The 15108-nt window shown below is 35.7% G+C and overlaps 1 protein-coding gene across 1 annotated transcript; it reads left to right on the forward strand.

The window, feature by feature from the left end:
* The first annotated feature begins 1230 nt into the window (after nucleotides 1-1230).
* On the forward strand, nucleotides 1231-12031 carry LOC121391427. The gene is made up of 3 exons (XM_041523069.1): nucleotides 1231-1394; nucleotides 7875-8017; nucleotides 11840-12031. The coding sequence occupies exons 1-3, from the start codon at nucleotides 1287-1289 to the stop codon at nucleotides 11985-11987; spliced, it is 399 nt and encodes a 132-aa protein (XP_041379003.1). The 5' UTR covers nucleotides 1231-1286; the 3' UTR covers nucleotides 11988-12031.
* Nucleotides 12032-15108: the final 3077 nt, after the last annotated feature.

Genomic DNA, 15108 nt, shown 5'->3' on the forward strand with positions numbered 1-15108 from the left:
TTAGTATCCCTCTTAAAAACTGACGCCATATAACCGTAAATAAAATGTATTGAGTGCGTCATTAAATAAAACAACTTCCTTCTTAGAAAATCATTAAACCATTATCTAACTGCCATTTGACATCTAAGTTAGTGGCTTACCAATTCAGGGAACATTTTGGCGTCGCGATTCGCTACGCAAGTTTCGGAGATCGCTACACAATTTTAAAACATTAAACAGTAGTTGCTAATCAATTTTAAATTGACTAGAATTATCGCTAATTAATATTTTGAAAACAAAATGTTCTATGCTAAAATGTAAATTGTCATCGTAATTTAGGACGACAGTCAGCTACGCCGCGTCGTGGAACGGGCTGGCGATTATCGAAAAACGTTACCGTCGCGTTGGTAGGTATTTACAACGACAGTAGTGCTAGGATTGCTTCGTAGAACGAAATGATACGTAGAATGGATCATATAACACGTGAAAACTGAGCATTTAATCGCAGAAATGAAGTGTATGAAACCTTGCTGACAGCTTGCATTAATTACCCATTGCCAGTTGAAAACTGGAGCCCAAACAATAGTATTTATATTGTTATTATCATGTTTATCTCTGATTGATCTGTCGCACTTTTTGCTGGTGTTGTGGTCACACATGTGGATACATATCATTGCCATTGTGTAAAATGGATATTTGAATACATCAAACTGCAAGTAGTGTAAATGAGGATAACCATTGTATTATAAACCTGCACATGTTTCTACAAATACGATGAAAACATTTGAGTATTTGTTTCATTGGCGGGATTTTAACCAATGAACATCATTGAAGAATTGGACACAGATGTGGAACAGGATGTAGATATGGTACAAATAAGGAAGTTATACTAGAACAGATATTAACACTGTTATCAAAAATGTCTACACAATAAAATAAAACTTCCTTATAGCTGGCACCTGTTACCGGTTGTAAACAAGCTCCCTACATCGTGGTTATGGCAGTTATATCTCAGTTTGAGATCCAATATTCGCTTGTTTCCAGATATTCAAGTTTATATGATGGTTAGTCCATAAAACATATGATAATTGCACTAGAATACTACAGCTGTTGCTGCATGTACCAGAACAAAACCCCAATTAAAACAGTTTATTGGAGGGATTTGAGCCAATGAGAAATTATCTAAGAATTGTACATTGATGTGGAACAGGATGTAGATATGGTATAAATAAAACAAGTCATAACAAGTACGATTTAATTTCCATAAAAATCAAGCGAACCCCTGTTGTTGTTCAGCTCAGTTCAACATGACGTCCCATTTCCTGAAGATGCTTCTTCTGCTGACTCTAATGACTGCACTTCTAGTAAATGTCAGCGAGAGTTACAGTGATCTCGTTATCTACAAACTGAGCCAAGTAAGTAGTCACTCATAACAGCCATTTTCCAGAAAGTCAAGTGGGTGATTTGTTTTACCTTGTTTAACAATAGTGCCATAACTCTTTACTTGCTGGTAAACGTCCGAAAACAAAAGATACCTACTCTAATCCCTTCTACTGGCAAAATATGTTTTGGTGGTTTTTAATGATTTTCATTATTGTATGTTTTGGTGGCTTTTAACGGTGAGGGCGAGGGGTGGTGTAGTATTTATATTCGTGGCGTTTATGTCGATTGATACGCTGCAGGTAGGAGTTTTAGCTACATATGTTACTATTGTCGTCTATGGGATTTAATTTAGTTGTATACACCCTAAATAGTCCAGTCAAATTAGCTCCAAAAAGTGGTCAACCCACAAGTAATTGCAACAGAATTGATTTGAATGTTTTTTAAATCTGAAATACCTCATCTACAACATATTAAAAATATCAAGGCATAGTTGAGGGGGAAAATGCATAAAATTGTATGTGTATGACCCATAGGAGAAATATTGGTGTGTGTTGTTTATTAGAGGGTAGGGATACATTTTCCACCATAACTTTCTTATTAATTGATATAATTTCTTAAATTATCTATCATCTTAAAGATAACAGACTGTGCTTTTTTGTAGAATATAATTTAGTAAAATGTGTTAATCTATGACGTCACGATCTCGCCATAATTATCTCCCCTTCGGCAAATCCACAATTTCTCATATCTTTACATTAAAATGTTTGTCCTAAAACTATTATTTGGAAAAAATATGAACTAAAAGTGATTTAAATTGTAATAATATGCATGAATAAATTATTTTAGATCTATTGATGGTATGTTGTTTGTTATTCAGGTGATTTATATATTGTTTTGTGAACTTTTAAATTTGAACATTGTAAACATACACTTTTTAAAATCATTGTCAATTGTTTTCTGTGTGTATCTGTTATTGCATTGTCCCTCTTTGTGCATTTGTGGAATCTGTAATATAATATGCAAGGCCGGTTTAACAGTTTTTGACCTTTCTGATAGCTTTTCATCTTTTGATTTGTACTAATAACCGCTTTTTCATACTTGACCGAAGTTGCACTTCGCAAGGATCTTTTTGCGCTCAGGACTAGTCTACTACATTACACACATCATGCTAAACACTGCATACACATATTAATTCCATAAATACAACGACACTGGAAGCCGCCATCTATTACACTTAATATAGAAGTGACTATATACCCGACGGCCGTGCACTTAGACTCGGCTAATGAGGGCTGGCTATCTACACGGCGATCGTATTTAGGGGGAAATCCCAATGTAAGGCCATCACACCCCATCGAAACTTTCCCGCTTTATTTGAGATCACTGTCAATATATATATATATATATATCAACACACCAAAACACATTCCATAGTTTGCACGTGCATCGCGCAGTTGTCCCGTACACGTGCGTGGGGTGTCATTCTCAATTTTGAGAATTTCCAGAAAGGTCGATTAATCACTGTGGAACATTATTTCTGTCAATTGATTTCATTCTGTTGATCATACAGTTGTTATTGTTTTGATTTTAGTCATTTTTATTGTTTGAATTTGCGATTTACTGATAAAAAAACATCAACTTTCAAATTTCACTTCTGACCCCAATCGTCCTTCAAGATCTTTGGTGGTCATAAAACCTACTGTAATACTGAACTACCGGTTGTAATGTTTGCCCAATTAATTCACTATTATCATATAACCATTCCCCACAGCTAATATACCTTACAATTTTGATAATTGTAAATTCTTATTAGAGTTCCCCTACTTTTTTTTAAGAGTACATGTGTGTGTGTGTATATATATATATATATATATATATATATATATATATATATATATATATATATATATATATATATGTCTGTAGTGTGTGTGTTTTGTGTGTGTGTGTGTGTGTGTGTGTGTGTGTGTGTGTGTGTGTGTGTGTGTGTGTGTGTGTGTGAATTTGTCAAATCACTGAAATTTCGGACTATTCATTGCTACTTTTAGTGTATTTAACATGTCACTGTCACTGCATTGTTAAATGTTTAATCACGGTTACTTTCAGTGTATTTAATACGTCACTGTCACTGTATTTTTTAGTTTGTTCATGGCTACTTCCAGTGTATTTGATACGTCACTGTATTATTAGGTTTATTCGCGGCTACTTTCAGTCTGTTTATTATGTCATTGTACATTTTTAAATTTATTCATGGTTACTTTTAGTCCATTTCATGTACCGTTCACCGTAGTCGACTTCAATGTCTGTTGAAATCGGAGAATTGGAACCACTCGTACAGCGTCATTCTCCGCAAATGACGGAACATTCCATATCCGTGCATCGTTTTGTGTCGCAGGTTAACTTAAAACACCTACAGCAAATTATCTCAAGCAGCTTTCCAGGCAATGGTGGCATAGTTGTTTTTGGTGAATACTGTGTGTTTCTCCATGTCTGTGGATCTAACTCAGCATCATGATCATCTACGCTAATCCAGTGTCGATATTGCAAAAACACCCGCTTGCTGTGACAGGCTACAGCATTTGATTTGGAGGCACGGTTTGAACTTGTACACAGATAATTTCTGAAATTGTTTTCTGCGTGAGCTGTGTAAATCATACTTAACTGCAATGTCTTTGCTTAAATCTTCTTTCAGAAAGTATGCAACTAAAGTCTTGTAATTATAGTGGACAAATTTTTTTTTGAGGACTTCTCCCTTTTCAGTACAAACAATCTTTGATGTTTTATCACAAACTGTAAACTATTGCAAGAGGTGAGCGACATATTTTTTGCCCAAGCACCATCTTCATTTTCTAGATATCCCACTCTTTGGTTTATATTGTTAGTCTAAAAGTATAGCTTAATTTAATAGCAGCATAGCAGTACAAGACGATAAGAAGGTTTGTGTCTTCACTAATAAATGACCAGCTGCATGCATGCTCCAGCTGCTTTGTAAATCACCTACCAGCATCACCGCCATGCATTGTTGAACATTGCTTATCACGGGAGGAACATCCAGCCCAAAAGCGATCACGTCTCCGTAGAACATGATGACCTATCTTGAACATGAAGCATACTCCTAGGTTGTCTTTTTCCAGATCTTGCATCTTGTGAGTAAGACAGAACTGACAGCCGCCTTCTTCAAAATAGTTCCTTTTCCTCATCTACCCTCACGTCTTCTACTTAGGCATATATTTCGATATCTACGTTTGAAATGTCAACTGTGGAATCAGCTATGGTTTCATCTTCAATACTTTGAGGACTGCACTCGTCACCCAATTCAGTATAGGGCAATGCAATTTTAAACGTTCGAGAGACAAGCAAATCTTGTATGCCAATATCTAGAACAAATTGTATTTTTACTGTCTTTCCTCTTGGATTGGCAGTAATAAATGCATACACTTTCTGTATAATCTGCTGGAGACCCAAACCACTCATTATATGGCCAATGGAGCCAATCAAACTCATTTCTGTATGTAACCCTCCGAATCACAAGACAATAGAGCAGAGGGGACTTGTTGAAGGTTCATTATTGATGCTAGTGTTTGCTTCCCACTACAATGGCTGATCAAAGGTTAATACTGATGTTGATCCCTATCGCCAGGAATGATCAGATACAAATACCATCGATGAGTAAATACATGAAGGATCGCCAGCATTCATGTCGATCGTCGGTACAAATGTCCCAGATGATTTCCTTGAGTATAAACCATTCTGGTACATCTGCGTGCGTCCCGACATTCTTGGCATATGTAACCCGAGTGGCCAATTCATCGAAGACAAGATATGATCTACTGGTGTACGATGCTTCAGTTTATCAAAATTCATAGTTGACATGCTATTTGACGTTGGCTTACAAGTACGAAGATATTTCAGTTTTCTCCAAGTGTTATTAATTCGTTTACAGACACAAGTCTTCGTCATCCGGATCTAACACCTGTTATTATTCCAATTCTGTCGAAGGTGTTCTTTCCATCAAGTGTACATGAATTCTGGTCTGCAACACACTGTACAAAGCTGCCAGACACAAAACCAAGTATACCAGTTCCTTGGGAGGCAGAAGCGCTAGTTTCAAGGCTATTGAGTATATCGATAAAGCATTTGGACCCAAATTAATGGTGAAGTTGAATGACAAATTAAATCAGTAAAGGAGCTAAATGTAAAAGAGGACGAGATACCTATAGTATTGCTAGACCAACAGACAATACTTTCAGTTGAGAATCCTTTTCACGGAATATATGCTTTTGAGAAACACACGTAAATTTTTTGTAGATATTTACTATAATAAATAATAAATACCCGGTACTATATCCATTGTGTAAGCAAGCAAAATAAAATTTCAAGAATGTGAAGGCAAGGTTTAATAATATAATAAAATTAGATTAAATGGTGAAAAGTGTAAGTTGTGGAATCAAATAAAAATGAAAATGGAACAAGCCGAGCTAAGTAGAATTATACACAGAATAAAAATATTTCCAGAAATTAAAATGAAAAAGAAACGAGTCAAAAAAATAAGTCATGACCCAAAATTAACACTAACAAAACGTGCGTCAAAGCCACAAAACAAATTTGTCTGACAAAATATACACAAATATAAATAATCTATTTTTACACATTTGCAATATTATATTATTGATAGCTAGTATATATATTTAAAATATATATATATATATATATTTATGGCAAATTTTACTGAGCAATTTATCTATTTCACATATCCATGGAGAAACAACAATCGTAATTTTGTCTCTAGCAAATACATTGTTAGCAAATACACTCTATTTGCAATGGATCCATATGGGCTTCCATAGTTTAAAAAAATGTGAACAAGCAACTTTATATTTCTTTAAACAGAAGAACAAAATTGCGTTATCTGTAATATTTTTTAGTAAATATTTGCTATCAGTACACAATTGTTGATGTCTGAGTTGAATATTTGGATCGATTATTCAGAATTATCATAAATCGAAAGTTTTTAGAATGTAAACAAAACGCAGTGACCACGCAAACGAATTTGAAAGCATGCGCTATGAAACTTTATTTTTTGATGTAAAATAAACACATTTAGACGTAATTTATCACAATGAAGTTTTGAATTCTCAACAAAAGCTTTCAGAAGATGTAACGTAGTAAAATAATCTTTTATAGTACTGAAAGTGTCAACAATTTAATGTGAAGGACAAAACCTTATTATCTCCCTTGATGTGTACGAAGCCCCACGACGTCATATTTTAAATATACTTTCGGGACAAAGTTTGGTCGCAAAATTAAGCATGTTCCCCCACCGATATTTTCCGATACTTTTTATATGTTGTTTCTAAACACTTTCTGAGTAATTTCTCGTAAAAAGTGTTACTGTTGCAATTAGTTGCGGGTCAAACCTTAATTTGACTGGACTAAAAGCCCAAACTGACAAGTAACAAAATGACTACATACAACAGACACAAGGTAGCAAAGAAAAGACAAAAGAAAGGGTGTGTGCTCATGAGCAAACCTGCTCATGCAAGTGCTAGACTTGCCTAAAAGAAATCAGTGCTATACAAAATAATTTTTTAAAACATGCTTAAACTTTAAAGCGGCGTTCTCATGATGCGATTAGTCGTAGTGACTCGAATCGTGTGTGGGGGAAGACGTTACGTCATAAGATTTGATGACGTCAAACAAAGCTAGTCAGTTTAAAAATATTTTGCTGGAAATGTAAGTGCCTACAAATTTGCACTGAAATAAAGAAAACATGAATGTAAAGAATTTACTGATTGCATTATGTGACAAAACAATTATTGACCACATCTGGACAATAATAGGTTTTATGGACCCATGAAATCCGGACATTTTGACATGTTTATAAGCAAGTGAAAAAATACGAAAGTGACAAATTAAACGGTTGTACTTTAATATGATTTGATTGGCTGAGAACTTTGTCGTGAGAAATAGAACAAGTTCTAATCGGTACGATTCCGACACGATTTGTCGTATAAGACTAAAGTCGTTCTGATTTAGGTGTTCACACGGTACGATTCCATCGCATGCGACAAGTCGGTACGACTTATAATAAGAACGCCCCTTAAAATTAAAACTTTACTTTGTTTATTTTTTGCTTGTGTTGTTTTGTTTAGTTGTTTGGTGATGGTGGTCGTGGTGGTAGAGGTCAGTCTTTATTTTTACAATTTTTATTATTAATCAAATGTTGCCATTAAATTCTGTCTATTTGTATTTTTGTATTTTTGGGATTTAAAAAAATAAATATACATGTATATTATTCTGATGCTACCAAGTGGTGTCAGCAGTAACGTTCTGTTCTGTACCAGCTCCTGTGAATATTATTAGTCGTGATGTAGATATGGCTACAACTCTATAAAAACGTATTTTCCAAAGACAACAAAAGGTTAAAACGCCCACGCTTACACGTCTATAAATACTAAATCATTTAATACTTATAATCTTTTTCCCCTATATACGTGTCCTCTTTTCTACAGGGAACATGTAAGGAAGTAACGGAACGTCCCACTCGAGACTGCAGGTGGGCGGCTGGATTGTACCCCTTTGTGGATCACCTTGTGAAAGGAGGAAGAATAGTTGCTTACCAGATCAGGTGGTTTAACGGCCATTGGTCACATTGGTACGTAGTAGTTAGTAATGTTTAAAATAATTTGAGCAATATTTTTGTATAAAGAACGGAGAGTTCCTCGCATATTGTCCTATGCACATCCGTGTGCGCCATCAAACGTTCTTTTGTTTACGCAGACTAGACAAGGGTTTGCCGCCGTTATCAAGTGGCAGTCCTCCTACAGTAGGATGGAACCATATACTGTGGCCGAGATAAGCTTTTCTTTGTAAGCAAAGAACCCGACAGTGACTCACATATTATCTTGAGAGAAAAGAAAGACCTTCGTTTGAGGGTAAAGTACCGTCTAAGATATTATTGTTTGAACATGTTTGAGGTTTCTTCATTTAAGTCCGTCCCCAGTCATCCAAACGTGGGTTGTTGTTTTTCATTCCTATGAAATGGTACTAATGTGACAGCTGTAGTTAAAATTATATCAGTAAATAATATAACTGTTTCATTAACAGCATCTACCTCAGTATAAGCAGTATAATTTTATTAATTATTATGAAACCATCTAAATTATATACATTATGTGCGATTATTCACTTAAAATCCATACATGACTGTATATATGTTCTTATTTAAATATTCTTACTACCGTTTTAAATGAATGATAATTATTGTGCGTTAATGAGGTGTTGAAATTCACGATAATGACTGAACTGTTGATCGGACCAGCAAAGATTGAGCTAAGTGAATGTGATTGACTAGAAGTGTCGATGACATTTTGTACATAAGGCTGTGAAAAGAGAATAGCATTTTGAGGACAGACACTTTCTGGAACATCGTTTTGACTTCGTACATAATACCCCTGCGCGTGCTGTAACCTCATCGTGGTGCAGGGGTGTAACATTCTCTTTGAGAATGGCCAATACAGCACAAATCCCCTTGTTTTCTTCGAGATAACAGGCTATCTCATCTCAATTTCAATTCATTGCCATATTTCGTAATGGTACACTAATAAATTACACAATTTTGAACAAAACGGTTAGATACGTTAATAATCACTGAACAAAACATTTTCAACAGCAATTTTGAACTTGTTTTCTAAAGTTCTAGACGTAACATGCAGCCACTTTATTTTATTGCAGAGAGATGCAATGTCACGTCATTCGAATACTGACAGAAAGAAATGTTTTATTTAACGACGCACTCAACACATTTTATTTACGGTTATATGGCGTCAGACATATGGTTAAGAACCACAAAGATATTGATAGAGGAAACCCGCTGTCGCCACTTCATTTCTTTTCGATTAGCAGCAAGGGATCTTTTATATGCACCAACCCATAGACAGGGAAGTGCATACCACGGTCTTTGATATACCAGTCGTGGTGCACTGGCTGGAACAAGAAATAGCCCAATGGGCCCACCGACGGGGATCGATCCCACACCGACCGTGCATCGAGCGAGCGCTATACCACTGGACTACGTCTCGCTCCCTCGAATATTGACGTCATTCAAATTAATATTAAAGATATTGAGTAATTGTTATGATATGAGTAATATCTTACACTGGTATGTAATAAATAGAGGATATTTCATGTGTTTTATCAAATATGATTTAGATCTCATCAAGTGAAGTTTGCAATTATATCTCACGAGTGTGATATGATTGCAAACTTCACGAGATGAGATATAAATCATATTTGACAAAAAACATGAAATTTTCTATTTATTATATAACTTTTGGCAATTTACCTTTCTTTTGAAAATGCCAGCAGCAAAATAGTTCCGGCTTTCTTACAGTGAAGATAACACTTTCTACAGTGACGATAACATATTTTAGAGTGTAATTATCGTCACTGATGTTTTAAGATAATTCACTAAATATTATATAATAAAATGGTTTCTCTCCCCCCCCCCCCCCCCCCCCCCCCCACCTTTTTATTAGTCCCTTCTGGTCCAACTGGAATGTGTTTGTAAGTACGTCTGTCCCACATATAGTTTTCCGGAAGTTTTTTTTGCAGTATTGACTTGACATACTTTGTATAGCGCTTCATCATGCATAGTTACAGATCACGTTTCACATTCATGGAGCCCCTGCATGTACTGTAACCTCACCGTGGTGCAGGGGTGAAACATTCTCTATGAGAATGGCTAATACAGTACAACTCTCCGATGTTGGCCGTGAGATGCGACCCGTGAAGATGGATTATGGGATCCTGGTGGTTGAGTTTGAGCATACTTGCGAGTACGACGTCTGACAATACATCACTTTGGCCGGAGTTCATGTAGACGGGTGGTCAGGAAGGCCCGACCTGATCAATCGGCTGGTCACGCCAAGCTCTAGTATAGAGTATACAAACATTTGTTTTGCCCATTTCCGAGAGAGCCCTAGCAGAGAATATTATTGCTTTAGCTGTACTCGCCGAATGCTTGTTTTTACTATTTTATGAAATTAAAATAGCAAATTCCATAGCATTTCTATCCCCACAACTCTGAGTGTACCCAAGACAGGCGTGCGTGAAAGTTCAGTGAATGTAAACAGCCGTGAAATGATTGATTGATTGATGTTCTAGACAATATCGGGTTACAGAATATATTCAGTTTCTATAATCTGTCTAGCAGTTACGTGAAATGAGTTATGAATGAATGAATGAATGAATGAATGTTTAACGACACCCCAGCACGAAAAATACATCGGCTATTGGGTGTCAAACTATGGTAATGAAAATAAATAAAGTGATGATCAACATCAATATAAAAATTCAAGGTTTAAACAAAAACAGTGTAAAGAACAGTGTAAAGAACTGTGCAAAAACACAAATATCACAGAATTTTACGGATACTGAATTTTACTCAAAACTTCAATTTTGTGCTGTATTGGCCATTCTCAAAGAAAATGTTACACCCCTGCACCACGGTGAGGTTACAGCACGCGCAGGGTTGAAATGTTTTATGTTAACACTGTCCAGCACATAACTTACCAAGCATCTATTCTAGTGTGGTAATTCTTGTTTAATAAAAATCAGATTGTAATTTGTAAAAATGTAATATTGTTAGAAAACGGGTTGGAGATACGCAAACGTTATGTATTACGCAAATATTTTTGTTTGATCTCTCTGTTCCTCTCTCAGCTGAGTGCTCGCTTGAGGTCCTTGTGTAGCAGGATCGAACCACCTCGGTGGATCCATTCATTTGATTGGGGATTTTTTCGTTCCAACCAGTGCACCCCAAAGACCATGGTATGTGCCTTTCTGTCTGTGAGGAAGTGCATATAAAAGATCCCTTGGTGCATTAGGAAAAATCAAACGAGTTTCCTCTTATGACTTCGAGTCAGAATCAGCAAATGTTTGACATCCAATAGCCGATAATTAATTAATCAATGTTCTCTATTGATCTCCTCCACGTTAAACTTCCACGCATGTGCGTTTAAATTTGTTATTATATATCTGTACCACATTCTTCTCAATACTGTAATCCTACATTTTATGAGAATAAAATTCATTGTCATTGTCAGTGTTAAACAAAACAAACTTTAACTATTCCTCTCTTCCAGGTATGTTCCTGGAGTGAATGATGTGGATGGAAAGTTCAACGTTTTCATTTTTTGTCTACATCGCCGAGAGTCTACTATTTGTTATGAAATACACACATAAATAAACGAAAGTAGATTTAGCATAATATTAAGGGAATTCCTATCTTTGGTGTTTACTCAGTTCGTTGAACTTCTAACAACGTACACCATTTATTTTAATAGTATGTAGCTACTGTGCAACATTAAAGAAAACTATTTAGGGGCCACAGCACACTTGTACTATGGAGTCTTTACAAGATGCGTTATGTATTACGCGAATAATTTTGTTTGATCTCTCTATTCCTCTCTTCCAGGTATGTTCCCGGAGTGAATGATGTGGATGGAAAGTTCAACCTTTACAGCCGTAGTTGTTCAATTCCATACAAGGCCAAGACAATGAGGAGGATGTGGTCGTATTTCTACGACCACACACACAAATACATCCTCTGTACAATGCAGTAGACGAGGTAACAACAGAGCAAATCTGAATAAACGATGCACCTCGATTCGTTTGGTTTGTTTGTTTTTTGGTGGTGTTTGTTTTTGGTTTGGTTTTTGTGGGGTTTTTTTTGTTGATATTCACCACTACCGTATACAGCTGAAATATGGTGTGCATGATTTGGTTTATGTTTCGTTACGGGTTCCATTATGCTGGTCTTAACATTTTCTAATAAAATTGATATAAGATCCCACCCCTTCCTTTTAATGATAAATAATTGTTTTGTTTAAAGACACCACTAGAGAACATATCACTTTGCCCTATATACAGATTCGTAGGAACAATAGTTTGAGGGTGGGAATAATCTCTAGTAATCTCTAGTAAGGGGCACAAGCCAGATAGTTATTTTTCTATATGGTAGAAGTGAAACAAAAAAACACCTGTATATTATCGTCTTGGGGGGAGGGGGGGGGGGGAGCAATAGTAAGGCTGTGATAAAAAGGTTCAAATTTCACTCTGAGATGTCAGTTTTATAACTGTAAAAACAATATGACTTGAAATTTAAGTCTAAAATCTATAACCTTCAGTGGACTGAAAACATCAAAATGAAGCACAGTGATGTCATTAAATATTTTAACTTTAGAAAAAACAATTACGCCTTCAAAGATTCATGGTCGAATGATCAACGTGTATCAGGACCAGTCTCCTTCATATTCCATAGTCAAGAGTTTGACTGTAGAATTTCATTGTGGCAGGAAATCTGTTGAAGGTCTCACAAGCCTTGAACATCGAAAACCCAGGAAAATGGATAAATTTTAAATAAATGTATTTGAAACATAATTTAACAAAGGCCTGGTTTTCATTGAAAGGGGAGGGCGGAATGTAGCGTATTGGTAAAGCGCCCGGCTGATACGCGTTCGGTCTGGGATCGATCCCCGTCGATAGGGCCTTTGGGACTATTTCTCGTTCTAGACAGTCGTGGTATGTGCTATCCTATTTGCGGAATGGTGCATATAAAATATCCAATGTTAAGGACAGAACACTATATGTCAAAATTAACAAATGTTTGACACCTAATAGCCGATGATGATTAAATATGTGCTCTAGTGGCGTCGTTAAACAAAACAATTATTTATCATTAAAAGCAAGGGATGGAATCTAGTTCTATCGGTAGAGCGCCGACCCTCAGTGGTCCCATTCTCAAATTATATTTTATCCGACTCAACCAGTGCCCCACGACTGGTATATCAAACGCCGTGGTATGTGCTATTCTGTCTACTGGAAAGTATTTAAAATATTTTGCTGCCAGTGGTAAAATATAGCGGCTTTCCTCTATAACTCAACCAGTGTCCCATAATTGGTATATCAAAAGAATGACGTAACTGTTGAATCCAATAGCCGATGATTAATAAATCAGTGTGCTCTAGTGGTGTCGTTAATCAGAACAAACTTTAACCATTAAGGGGATCATAGCACTATTTCAGCGAACGAATATAATTCCATTGAAAGGAGTGTCCCGTTTCTTTATTTTATTTCGCTGGAATCAGAACTGATTTGTACGGAAGCGTATTAGTGCATGAATGAATGAATTAATGTTTAACGACACCCCAGCACGCGTTTTAGTTCCACCACACGCAATAAAATAATCCTATTTGCCAACAAATAATGTTGGAAAAATCAACTTTCATGTTGAAAAAATCAACTTTAATCTTGGTAAAATCAACTTTTAATGTTGGAAAAATCTACTTTTAATGTTGGTAAAATCAACTTTAAGGTTGGAAAAAATCAACTTTAATCTTGGAAAAATCAACTTTAAATTTGGAATAATCAACTTTAATCTTGGAAAAATCAACTTTAATCTTGGAAAAATCAACTATATTTTAGGATAAAATATCAAATCAAGCAGTGTGGGTTATTTATCAGTTTTGTAGAGCTTCAGGTACATGGCATCAGCACAGCAAAGAAATATGGAAAGGGATTATTTGGTGAAGGAATATTTCAAATTGGGCTTAAAATATAAAGAAATTCTTCAGTGTATGGACTCATTACATGGATATGTATTCAGTGTACGTACATTAAAACGAATCACTCATAAAATGGGACTGTACCGCAGAAAATACGAAAGTGATATACTCCACATTGTGTGGTTTGTCTTAGAGCAATGTAAAACACATGGTCAAATGCATAGTAACCGATGGTTACATTCAAAATGCTTGAAACACGGGCTTGTATTCAGCCAGGATACAGTTCGCATATTGCTACATATTGTAGACCAAGAAAAGAGAAAAGGAAAGCAAAGAGGCTATCGGTTTGGCATATTGATGGATATGATAAATTATCAAGATTCAGCATATGCATTCATGGTTGTATTGATGTTTTTTCACGCCAAATTATTTGGTTAGAAGCTGGAATAACTAACAAAAACCCAAATGTCATTGCTTGGTATTACCTGGAAAGCGTTAAAAAATATAATATGTACCCTCGAAGAATAAGGGCAGATCTGGGTACTGAAAATGTCTGTGTAGAGAAGATACAGGAGTTTTTACGACGAAACCATACGGATGAACAGGCTGCCAACACCAGTTTCTTGTATGGTAAAAGTGTGAACAACCAGCTTATCGAAAGTTTGTGGGGCATGATACTTTGCCAGGGTATACAATATTGAATGAATCGTTTTAAAGGTCTTGTTGAAGATGGACTGCACGATGGAGGATATTTAGATTTAAACTCTCAAGATTCTGCTTTTAGGAATTAATACAGGTATCATTTGTTCAAAATAAATACATATTTCGGGTAAATTTCCAGGGGGTTTTCTTCCAATATTTAATTAAAACATATAAATGTACTACATTGAGATTGTCAGATACTTGCACACTGGTGGCAGTCGCCCGGTACTCTGTGAGTAAGGGGGTGATAACTCAATTTTATGCGGAAGCTATGCTCAAATTTGTAAGTCATTAAAATTTATTAAAATTATGTTTCAATGAGTTTTCAGCTCTAATTAAAAAAAAATTGATACACTTTGAAAAAATGTCATTACTCAGAGGGCAATAATTAGATTTTACACGGAAGCTGTGCTAAACCTTTTAAACGGCCTTTAAGTTGTTTTAGAAACACGTCCGAAAGGGTGATAACTACATTTTA

Source organism: Gigantopelta aegis, unplaced genomic scaffold (genome assembly GCF_016097555.1).
Source record: "Gigantopelta aegis isolate Gae_Host unplaced genomic scaffold, Gae_host_genome ctg2394_pilon_pilon:::debris, whole genome shotgun sequence".
Lineage (NCBI taxonomy): Eukaryota > Metazoa > Mollusca > Gastropoda > Neomphalida > Peltospiridae > Gigantopelta > Gigantopelta aegis.

What these genes read in the sequence shown, in the direction of transcription:
- LOC121391427 (XM_041523069.1), top strand. Translation starts at nt 1,287, where the DNA reads ATGACGTCCCATTTCCTGAAGATGCTTCTTCTGCTGACTCTAATGACT. An exon ending in TTATCTACAAACTGAGCCAA is followed by an intron (nt 1,395 to 7,874) that starts GTAAGTAGTCAC and finishes TCTTTTCTACAG; the next exon opens with GGAACATGTAAGGAAGTAAC. An exon ending in AACGGCCATTGGTCACATTG is followed by an intron (nt 8,018 to 11,839) that starts GTACGTAGTAGT and finishes CCTCTCTTCCAG; the next exon opens with GTATGTTCCCGGAGTGAATG.